At 43.8% G+C, this 12,169-nt stretch overlaps 1 protein-coding gene across 1 annotated transcript in view; it reads right to left on the bottom strand.

The window, feature by feature from the left end:
- Nrp1 (neuropilin 1) overlaps positions 1 to 12,169 on the bottom strand; it is a 141,489-nt gene that overhangs the window by 64,834 nt on the left and 64,486 nt on the right. Inside the window, exons 4-6 of the mRNA XM_019206154.2 lie at positions 8,798 to 9,025; positions 2,877 to 3,032; positions 609 to 775 (exon numbers count right to left, since the gene is read on the bottom strand). Of these exons, the coding sequence (XP_019061699.2) occupies positions 609 to 775; positions 2,877 to 3,032; positions 8,798 to 9,025 (551 nt within the window). The remainder of the gene's footprint in view (positions 1 to 608; positions 776 to 2,876; positions 3,033 to 8,797; positions 9,026 to 12,169) is intronic.

The following is a 12,169-nucleotide window of genomic DNA, read 5'->3' as shown; positions in this document are numbered from 1 at the left end:
TACAGGTATGCCAGGACAGGGTGTCAGAGCCAAGGGAGGAAAACAGAAGCAACATCCTGAATGAGGACACACATAGGTACATTCCACACACAGACGCGAGGAAGTACACAGGTGATGAAGGCCGAACCCTCTGTCAACTACACCCCTTCCTGGGGTGCGCGACATAGACCTGCATGGAAAATGCACCCCTTCCCCGCCTTCCCTTCCCCTAACCTGAACACACTGAAAAGCCTGTACTTGGAATCGATGATTTCATGCACGTCCTCATAGAATCCATGTATTTCACCAAGAAAAGCAGAGTATGTCAAAGCAGGAAGCATATACATAAAAATATGTAGTTGTTGGGAAAAATAGGATCTTTCAGTTGCTCACACCTGTCCTGCGAGTCCTTGAAGAGCGGCGTTTAAGGGCTGGAGGGTGCATGGATGTTCGGGAGGGGCCGTCTGAGTCCAGCCTTCCCCTGGTGCAGTAAGTGATTGTCCTTTAAGGATGACACCCAGTGCTCTTCTCCTCTGGGGCAGTTGTCACAGCATCATCCTATACATCAGCCTTCCCAGAAGACCCAAGTCTCTTTCACCTCGAGCCATGCCAGGCCTTGTGCCACGTACCTGTATCCACTCTCGGTAGGAGTCTTCCCCTGGAGTCCACCCGTTCTCTGGGTAGTTCAGGCGGGAGCGCTCGGCAGACCAGTTGGTGCTGTACTGGGAAGAGGCTTTGATCTGGTCGGAGTGGATCTCTCCGGACTCCATGCCCAGGGGTTCCATACATTTGAAATCTGCAGGGAACAATGGGCCCTGAGTTATTAAAACACTGGGGACCCAATCACGGGCGTTTCTCCCAAGTCTGGCAAACTAAAGAGTTCATTCACTCGAAGTCTTACAAAAGAGGCCAGCAAGGGGCTTACTGGAATGTGGCACTGATACTTACATTTTCCTGGTATTATTTAAAAATGAAGATATGATTGTCATCACAGTGACTAATAATTTTCCAAAGTGGGCCTAAGTTGGTAAAAATACTATTCCAAATTCTTTAGAAAATGATGGAGATTTTGATTTATCTCAAAAGTTAAGTGAATGATTGCGTGGGTATGTGATATGAGTATACATAAAAACTGTATTTAAATAAAATTGTAATATTGAACATTTTTCTCTAATATTGAATAAAACGGAAGGATCCTGTGTCTATTCACAATTCAGAGATCTTTACTCCTTTTCAGATTCCTCGAATTGATACCCAAAATACCTATCCCTAACACCTTCTCTTCTCATGCCCTTTGCCCCTGAATTGGTCACAATTATTGATATCCTTAATCTAGTTTATTAAAACATAGAAGTATATATTAGGGGCTACATTGCAATATCATGTGGCCCAAAGAGCAGCATAGGTTTGTAGTACAAAAATGCTCACAATGATGACTGTGACTCACCAAAACCTGTACAGTATTCCATTAGGTCCAGGAGAGTTACTATGATGCTATTGAGACGTGAATATGAATTTTAGAAAAATGTTAACCAAAAGTGAAAAAAAAAAAAGCTTTAGAAATGAAATGGAAGATTCTTAACTATCCAGAAAAATCTTAATGCTACAGTTTGGACCTTAAGTGACCCCCAAAGGTTCACGTATTAAAGGCTTGGTCCCTAAGGTGGCATTACTGGGAGAAGATAGGACCTTTAAGCGGTGTGGCCTAGTGGGAGGTCTTCGGATTATGGGGACACATCCCTAGAAGGAGTCTGTGGGACCCTTTCTCCTCATTGTCTTCTCTCACACTTCCTGGCCATAGGGTGAGCAGCTTGGCTCCACCGTGAGCTCCCACCATCACCTGCTGCCTCACCACGGGCCCAAGGTAACCACACCAACCAGTCAAGTCTATAGTGTCCAAAACTGTGAGCCAAAATAAACCCTCTATCTTTATAAGTTTAGTGTATTGGGTGTTTATTACAGTTACAGAAAGTGAACACAGCTAATCAAAATTTCGTATTTTCTTAATTTTCCATCCTAACAGATGAAATTTTATGACATAAAAGGTTTTCTTTCGTTGGTTTCATACTTAAAGCTCAGGCTTGTTATTTGCAATACAAACATTTCTACGCACAAAAATTAATTAGTCAAATAAAGTAAGGGCTAATAAGATTTTGTCATTAGCTATCTGATTTCCTAGGGAGCTCTTATAGAAGAGGTGCTAGAATCTCTAGGATGGGTCTCCAAACACCCTGCATCCTGCCACTAAGGCTGTGTGCAACCTGGCAGCTAGAACTTATAAAACACACAAACCATGTGTACCTTTGTCCTTTCAGGTTTTTTTCTCCTGATCTGAAAAGAGCTGGAAGCCACAAAACTTTGAGAAAGGGTTGAGTTGGGTTGAGTATTTTAATAGGATATAAAAATCCATTGCTCTCTGTCTTTGATGTAAAGGTATTAACAAAAACTGAAACATGCTTCTTTTCATGCATATCCACTTTCACTCAGGTAAGAAAGGGAAACATAATGGCTTTCCCCAGGGTCCTTTACAACCAAAGCACGGCACACTGTCCGTTCTGTGTGGCTGCTTTGACCATCGACTCCCTTTTATGATTCTCCGCCTATTATGCATTTGCGGGTGTCAGGGAGGGGTCTGGCCTATTTCATTGTTTTGAGGCACTGTGTTGCTATATCCCATTTCCTCCAATGATTTCAGAGTCTCAGTCACAATTTTCTGAAAAAAGTACATCAAATAGTCTTCCCTATTGCTATTCATTTAAAAAAAAATTTTAAAGAGAAAAACACTCCATACCGCAGTTCATGGGACAATGCTTTAGCATTGCTTGTGGGCTCAGGTGTGCGAATGGGAGTAACAAGGAGTATTTACCACAGGGCTTCGTGAGATGAGTCACACTGACCTTCTGAGACACTGCTGTGTAAGATACTGTAGTTGGCTGAGAAGCCTTCTTTGGCTATCGCACTGTCGGTATAGAAAACCATGGAGAGAATGCCCGACGAAGAACGGATCTGACCTGGTGTTTTCTGTCCACAGAAACGCCCGATGTGAGGGCCAACTGGAAAGGCAGAAACACAGGAAATGTCAAAATGTCTTTTCTCCTAGAGCAGATACAAAAATAACCATTTACAAACATGGGTCCCAGCTGAACCCAGAAGTCTATTCTAAACCAAAGCAAGACTTCCCTAGTTAATTGGTTTGCAGTGAACATATTGGAGGGGCTCATGGAGAGGACTGTAAAGTGTACTCAGAAGGGCAGTAACAGGGGTAACTGCATCCCCAGGGAGCAGGATTGTTTTCAGAACAGAATCAAAATGCTTGCTTCAGTTGCTAAGAATGAGGCCGAGGCTGCCAAGAGGCACCTTAGCTCCCAAACAGCTTGCACAGCCCCGCTCAGAAAGGCTGCGGCCCACAAGTGGCAGGGTCGACCAGTTCTCCTGAAATTTCCTCTGCTCACTTTTCCTACCCCTGCAAGGGACTGGGATGAGCCTTGTCCTGGGAAGTGCAGCCATGAAGCGGTCTGCTCCAGGACTCTGGATCCCTGACTTCCTTCCTTGTTCTAGCTTTCAGCCCTGAATTCTAAATAAGCAGAACATCACAGCTTTAGAGAAAACAAAAGGTCTCAGGTCCTACTCCGCACTGTGTCTGACGCCTAATGAATACCAGGGCTGTAACAAGTAAAACTGTACAGACTATGGATGCCAATGACTTCCACACAGCAGTACATTCGACCCAAAATGGCTCTAATGGCAAGTGCACTTTCTGGACTTTCACCTTCAAGTTTTCTGTTCCAATGCACTGCATTATGTCCCGTGGCCAAGAAGTGGCCCGAGGCAGATACTTGGCTGTGCACAACAGGAAAAAAGTATACCTAAGGCAGTGAATGATCTAGAACACTGACTAGTTTGTGTTGGAGTTAAATTGTTATTTGACTTAAACTGGCCATATGTTTGTTGAAGTGTTTTGGACAAACGTTGGCAAGGAGCCATTGTAAGTTGCCTTATGAACAGGGCAGAAGACCCCTGCACTTGGAGAATCTTTCCATATACCCTGTCCAGATCAGCAGAGGGGAGGAGGAGGAGTCGGGGAAGGAGGAGGGAACGGAAGGAGGAGGGGGAGGGAGGGGGAGCAGGAGGGGCAGAGAGGAAGGAAGGTCTCTTTCTTTTTAGTTCTTTTTCCCCATTGTACACATGGTAAAAAATGCCAGATGGCTTGGACTTAGAAGCGCAGTCTGGTGTGGACTGTTTTCCTATACCTGAAATCCATGGCTTCATCCATTTCAACTAAGAGTTACTGCTTCATGGAAGGCAGACAGTGCATGGACCTTTCCCTTGGGCGGGGTGGGGGGGACTTCAAGGAGCACAGAGTGCTCTAGGCCCTGCGTATGGCACTAGAATGTACAAGGCTGCTGCTGGGGACTAGAAGCTGTGTCCAGCGTGACTCCAAACAGTAAGCCCACACACAGGCCGAGTTCTTACTAGGCAGATACTCTGAGCACCATACTCTTTAGAGCGTGGAGATCTTCAGCAAAATAGATTACTTCAGATACCCGATAAAGTCTGTGGATTCAGAGCGGTCTGTCTGAGAGAATCCAGAGACTTTCTCAGTCTCTGGAAACCCAGGTCGGTACTTGCGCTGTGTTTCATCGAGGAAAGCTAGGAAGCCCTCACAGTGAAGGAGACAGATGTGGAAGATCTCGGAGAATCACACAGTCACCAACACACTCTTTGTATTAGGGCAAGAGATTGTCGCTAATTAGACTTCCCAGTGGGCAGAGAGAGCACGCAGAAGACACCACTCTTTTACTGCTTCTTGCTTTTCTCAGTTTAATCTTGGCCTCGAATTCTTCTACAAGAGCTAGTTCTTTCCCAGCTTCTCTTCATTCTGGATGTGGCCTCACCACTAATTCAGCATTATTTTCTTTCCCACAGAACTCCACATTACCCATAACATATGCATGAAAATATCTTGCTAGTACCAAAAACTCAGGTCCCTCCTTTCCTCAGGGGGGAAAAAAAAAAAAATCCACGTCTGGTCTGTAATTATAAACGGGAAAGCTTAGAGTCCATTCACACTCCTGCATGTGCCCCCTCATTTAAATTCCATCTGTGTGGTTTCAGAATCCCTCCTTTAGTCTGTGGGCAAACTTTTACAGCCCCGAGCCTGGGGCTGCTCTCCGATCACTGCAGCCACTGACCTTCCCGATAATACACTGCCCGGGGAAGCTGCGGTCGCTGGGGGCTCGTCCTCCCCCTCCGCTGCCACCCAGTTCCCCCGGGGAGGGTGGCTGGGGGAGTCTCTTTGAAAGAGGAAACAGAAGAGAACTTGTCTGATGCAGACTCATAATTTAGAAGTCTCCATGACTCACTGGTTTATAATGTTTAAGACATGCTGGGTAAATCTGCCTTCTGTCCTTTAGAACATGCCCCCGGTCAGCGGCATGCAACTCTCTTTAGGAGCCCTTACGATATGAGAGTGAAAGGTTTCTGCGCATAATACAAAGAGGTATTGAATTTTCCTGAACGACAGTGAGACCTCAGCCTCCCAAGCTAATGCAATATTGATCTGAACTGGAGTGGATGAAGTGCTCTCGTCTGTCTCCTGTGTGTGCTCATTTGTGTATTTACATGAATACAGCTATTGGGTTTCCTCTTTCTGTTATTGCAGACCCAAAGGCCAAAGAGATGAATGAAAACTGTCACAAAACCAGAAATGCAATTCAAAAACGGAATTACTGAGGAATCTAAGCAAGCAAGATATGCCAGGCTATCTTTTGGGGTAGAATAGGATTGTAATGATTGGATCTGCTCAGGTGTAAAGCAACGAAGCATTTCTGCTGTTTAAAAAGATATACTTGCAACAGGAAATGGCAACAATGTAGTCTTGTGTATTTTCCCATTAATCTCTCCAATAACTACAATTGTGCCTCAGAATCAAGAAAATTTGGTTTTCTATTATGTAAACAAAAGCAACAATTCTCTCGAAAGATTGACTTATAAAGTGAGGTATGTTGAGTAGATCAAAAAGGCAATCAATCATTTGAAAGGTACAAGATAGGTCATTGACACTTTTCTTAAATCAATAAACCTTTTGGTGAAAAGAATTTACAGTAATAAAATAAACTTTGCAACTTACCCCCCCACCCAAAATGGCACATTTGTGTCTGTCTTTAGGGTTTTAGAAGGTTAATTCCAATGTAAAAATACATTTTAGAAGCACCACCCATTTCAGATTGTGTAAGACTCCATCCTGAGGTGATTGATAATGCTGGGGATGTAGGTAAGAAGTGAAGATCCAATCTCCTCTCCCTGCAGTCCTGGGCAGAGGCCTGGGTGCATTTGTGACCAAGGACAGAAGCCAAGCATTTACATCCGGCTCCTTCAGCACAAACGCCTACCGGGTCTGGAGCCAGGTGCACTCTCATCCCAAACAAAGTGCAAACTCCCACTTCCCCAGGGCTCGCTGCCTGCAAACCCACCAGACTTCAGAGAGAGAGTGACAGGTACAGATGTGTGATTCGCAACATGCATGCCTTGAATTTTGAGTATTGGAGCAAACTGCTTTTCTTCAAAGTTAATATGAATCAATGGATGGCTTTCAATTACTTAGTCATTTAATTCAATGTTTATGATAAAATGCAACATAAAATCACTTGCTGGTTAAAAGCCTTCCGTGCCTTCTGCTTGTTGTTTTTGGGAAAGTTATCAAAGACTAAAAGCAATTTTGTTGGCAGAGAAACTGGATGTGTTGAATTATTATGACAAAAATGTTTCTAGTGCCACTGACAGAAAACTTGGGAGGACTCAGACACTCATTTTGCCTAGAAAAAGAGAGAGCTGGTGTAGGCTGGGTGAGCCAGGTACATATTAACAAATATACAAACACTCCTTTAGAGTCAAACCCTGTTTTCTCCGGGAACAAGTCAAACATAGCACAGTTCAATCATGGATACATCGCAAGGCTGAAAACTCTCATTGTTAATTGTTCTTTGCTTCAACTCAGTGATTTTCTAGAGCCAGAAAATTACTACGTTGGAAAACCCTTGACACTAATAACAATGTGCCTCTATCCAAAAGTATTCTAAATAAGTTTGCTGATTGGACCTCCTCTTCAGACATTGATTTAAATGAAAGTTCTAGAAGGGAAAGCTTAACATGTGGATTGCAAACAAATAAACCCATTATTAAATGATCCAACAGCTGTTACAACATTATAATAATATTGTTTTCTTAATTATTGGATTGAATATTTGGAAATCAATCAACACTGTGTTTGGGAAAATCTCATTACTTAATGAGTTTTGATAAGATCATCATAGCCCTATTTTTGTGGTAAAAGAGCAAAGAAGATATTAAACTAATGTTAATTCACCCATTAACTCCAATGACAACACAAGGTTATCCTGTAACCGTTTTCTGCTAATGTTTTTTACTGGTAAAATGACTGGTTTTAAGGACGTTTCAAAGACGTCAACAGTCTTCTTCAGATCCTCTTCTTTATGTACTGTTTATCAACTATTCTTTTCTCAAACTTGAGAATAATATGTGGTTCTGCTTAGGAGATGATTACACATCTCTGAGTGACCCCCAAAAGCTTCTGAATTGTCATTTCTGATCTGTGTAGTACACATTCTCCAGAGAAATCTTAACATGAAGCCAGACTAAATACAAGACAAGAAATGCTGCTGCAACAAATTATTTGAGATTATCTCCTTCTATTATCTCTCCAGAATCTGGGTGAGCATTTTTGCCATTCACCTTCTAATTCACCAGGGTTGGATGGAAAACTTTCATTTTGATGTCCATATGGCTATTTCCTCACTTCCGCCAAATCTCTGGTCAAATGTCAATGTCTCTATCTGTCCAGCCTGATCACTCTATAAAACTTTTCAACCCCTACCTCCACCTCCCAAATATTCATCTCTTCCCCTGTTATACTCTTTCTTCCTCTCTCTCTCCTTCCCTCTCTCTTTCTGCTCTCCCTCCCTCTACCTCCTCTTTTTCTTCCTTTTTGATTTGTTTATAGCACCTGTCACCTTCTAGCACCCCATGCATATAATTAATTTATCTGTCATGAACACTGTTTATGGTCTGATGCCTCTACCCCACATAAATTCCACAAGGACCACCATCTTGGAATGTTTTTCTCACCCTGTGGCTAGAAAAGTGACTGGTACATGACAAGTGTTTAATAAATATTTTAGTTGTTTTAATTAATTTAAATAAGAACAATAAATATAACTGATATTCGGTACTGAGGTGAATCCAATTGCCAAAGACTAAAATTCCACAAAGAGCGAACAGAGAATCTGCCTAAATTTAAAATGCCCAAGTAATAATGTTCTTTTCCTAAATTTCTAAAAATAATTAAAGGGTACTTAACTTCTCTTGTCCTTAACCTGAACATTTGTGAAATGAGTAATTTGGCTTAAATGATTTCTTAGGGTCCTAATATCTGACAGTCTATGAGTTAATGACTGGGAGGAAAGTCAGTGAATGAAAAAAAAATATTTGGTTTCAAAAAGTACGTCTTGTTCCAAAATATATCTCAGAATAGCCATAAACCTTGTATAACTTTTCATGGCCAGCTTCCTTATCTATAAAATGAAGCAATTGCATTAGATTATTACAAAGGTCTTGCTGACCTCAAATATTTCATTCTGTTTCTACATGGAGTTGCCATTTTGATTTGATTTTCCTCTCCCTTTCCAGCTATTTTTTAGAAAGAAATTATGCATGCATCATGACACTTGTGAACAGATCCTCTTCCCCTTCCTCCAGGCCCCTCCTTCCTGTAGGTGCTTCTGCTGTTCTTAGTTCTTACCCCCAGGGAATCCGTCCCAGAATTCTAGCCGGTCGTAGCGACAAGCCATCCCCAGAGGATTATTTGAGTCAAGCTCCAGGTCAAAGCTTTCAAATTCCAGGATAATCTCGGACATCTTTGGTGCAAAGATAATATAAGTACATTCAAGGCTGTTGGGATATTTTTCAGGGAATCCGGGGGACTTTATCACTCCAGTAGATGCTGTGTAGTTCTGGGAACATTCAGGACCTATGAGTAAAAAAATAAAGGAGAGAACGAAAATTCCTCTGAAATCACTTCGAAGATTGAGAAATAAGCCAGGCAAAGATAGAATATTTTTCTAATGAAAGTTCGCCATTGTAATCACTGTCCTAATCAGGCATTACTCAGCCTTTTCATGTTAGTGATGGGTACGGCAAGTCAAATTCAGATTTATTTTCATGTTCACCCGAGTTTTCCATTTGTGTGGAGCAATTTAAAGACTTCTGCTGTTGCAGGAGGGGGAAAAAATGACAAATATAAAGTCATGAGGGAGCAATGAATAAGTTGCAGAATCTCAGAGCCCTAGAGAAATAATTATAGTCCCTTCAAACTTAAATCTTTAAATCTTGAGGCTGACAGCCCTTTATTGGAGAAACATTTACAAAGGCGCGGGAGAGAATTCAGTGGAGGGAGTTTGGGTTTCAGATTCCTACACTAGTGACTCAGTAACTGTGCCAGATGTGACCTATGCCGCTTTGACAAACTCAACGTGAAAGGTAATTCGTACTGTACCCAGGGCGGTGAGTCATTCGGCACGGTGTTGACACAGGTGTGCCGGGACGCGTGGCTCTCGGTGAGGGCCTGGGATGTATGGCTCCAGGCCGCAATGGTGGGGGTCACCTGATATCGAGGTCAGCGCCCTAAGCTCTCCCAAAGTATCAGCTGCAGGGTAACACACCGTTCTGCAGTTGCTTGTTAGCGCTTGTGTTCGCACAGACATGCATGTATGCAGAAGGTGCAATTTTAACGACTGTTCCATGTCATTACGACTTCACAAATGACAGTGATTTGTCATTGGAATGACCAGGAACGCTTGTGCACGTGTTGCTGGTCGGCCTCGTGGGCGGACAAAGGAGCACAGTTTCAGCTCTCAGTACCTAGCGTTGGCCAAGTGGGATGTGCTGCACACCGGAAGCTTGGGGTATCGACGCTGCCCCTCATCACTTCCGGACAGCCCCACTGAAGCTCTCTCTAACCGGAGGAGAGGTGACCCTTCCAATCTCAGGATCAGACCTGGAAGCATCCGCCTCGACAGTTCCTTTCCCGGGTCACTGTCTCGCCGTCACGCTCAGGCAGGTATAATGCGCCCCTGGGACATCACACGAGGATTCAACTCTGAGTGCGGTGGTGGCTGAGAAACTGGTCTGAACCCAACTTCCTTCAGCGGGTTGCCTGTCACAGGCCACTGACTGGGCACAAATACAGGCTAAATGGAACTAGCAGGTCTGTGTGTCTGCCGGCTCAGGTCAGGAAGCCGCATCTCCATCTCAGTGTACCTGGAAAGTGACTGAGAAAACAGACCAGTAGTCTCCTGCCTGCATGCGAGTTAGGTGTGCATGGCACAGGAGCTTCAAAAGTGAGTACCTGTTAAGTGGGCACAGTAACGTGGCCCTGAGAGGTCGCACTGGTTTACTATTCTGCCCAACCTTGGGGGAGGTTCCTGTGCCACCACAGTGGCCTCCTAAGCTCGTCTAGTTGATTCTGGTGAAAAAGTTCGTAATATTTTGCATTTGGCCTGCTCAGTTCCAGGGGAAGTTTTCAAATCCATTCCTAAATTACTCTGGGGCTTCAGAGAGCCCAGTGACTCTGCCAGTTGGAGTGATTAATTCATGGAGAATATCTCTATCTCTATCTATATCTATATATCTATATGACATACACATACATTTTGGGAATGCTTCAGAATTTTATTTCCAAAGTGTTTCCAAAGGAACACAGAGCCCAGACACCTTCACCTTCAAATTCTTTCCTGGGAGAGAAATGGCTCAGCCAGTTTGTGGGAGACAAAGCAGTGAGCCCTAATGCAGGTATGAATCACTCCTTCCTACTTCACAAAGATGAACTTGTCCAGGTGAGATTAAGATTCAACTGAGAGACAAAAATAAGAATTGAATACATTTTCCTGGGTCCACTGTGCCTGGCCATATCCCATGTCCTTGGGGGGCTGCCTCAGGTTTTCTCCTGTGTGTGTGTGTGTGTGTGTGTGTGTGTGTCCTAGGGTGGGGAACAGAGAAGGGCTGAATACCAGCTGAGCCCTAGCCCTGCTCTGCTACCAACATGCTATGGACCCTCAGGCGGCCTCTGAACTTTCCTGGTTCTCAAATCTGTGTACAGCACAAGGTAGTTGGATGATGGATTTGAAAAAAAAAAAAAATCTAATCTAAAGATTCTGCAATTTCCTATTTTCTCCATTAGCCATCAAAGTTTGTCTTAAAAGTTTAATATTCCTTTGTCACTCCTGCATTCACAGTTGACCGAGTACTTCCTCCAGCGAGGACAGCAGCAGGACTGGGGTCAGGGGTCTGTGCTGAGCACCCAGGGGTGAGCAGGGGTACATTCAGCAGACCTGGGAGCCAAAGGGCAAATGAGTTCCAGAGAGCAAGGAGCTTCGGAAGCCAGCAAACACTGGGCTCTGGATGTACTGCGCAAGATTTGAGAGCTCCTTGTACAGCTACTCGAATGCCACACCTAGTTGTTAATGACAATAGGGCCTGGTGGTAATGGTGGCTAAGATAACCCTTTGGAATTATTATGAAACTTACTGACTCTTAGTCACACAGAGCACATCACGTGGCTATGCCTGGTCTCAATGAATGGTACCTCTTGCCTACTCAGAAACCACAGTCCACAGCCTCTGCCAGCATCCAGCATCAGGGCCCGGATGACCCAGGCCATGGAGAGTGACAGGTGGGGGACTGGGCCTCCTACAGAAATTGCTGCAGTGTAAGGTGCAAGGGAATGATTGTTAGGTAGATGACCCACAGTTTCAGCATCGGGGAGACCAACCAGAAGGAAAAGTGCAGTTTTTAGGAGGAGAATTAGAGAGGTCCAGGGTGACTCCAGGAAGGATAGGACAGGTTGAGATTGGACTTGCTGGCTGTCACCCAAGATGGTCCTTCTGCTCTCACAGCCCTAGGGACTCAGAACTGACCCAGTCTCTCTGAGAACTATAATCCATTGCTTAAAACCTCATGGTCAATGGGTACAAGTTTAATTTCCTGGTGAATTAAACTCTGATTAGTATAATTCATGTGTTTTGAGGAAACCTGAAATTTCTGTTCCCTAAAAGAAGTGCTATATTTTCAAAGGAATGCAGACCCATAGCTTTTATAATATCATTTGGAGGTATAT

This window comes from Fukomys damarensis, unplaced genomic scaffold (genome assembly GCF_012274545.1).
Source record: "Fukomys damarensis isolate Sample0158 unplaced genomic scaffold, DMR_v1.0_HiC HiC_scaffold_19, whole genome shotgun sequence".
In the NCBI taxonomy this organism is placed as follows: domain Eukaryota; kingdom Metazoa; phylum Chordata; class Mammalia; order Rodentia; family Bathyergidae; genus Fukomys; species Fukomys damarensis.
The sequence above is the reverse complement of the archived record's forward strand: the minus strand, read 5'-3'. Positions and strand labels throughout refer to the sequence as shown.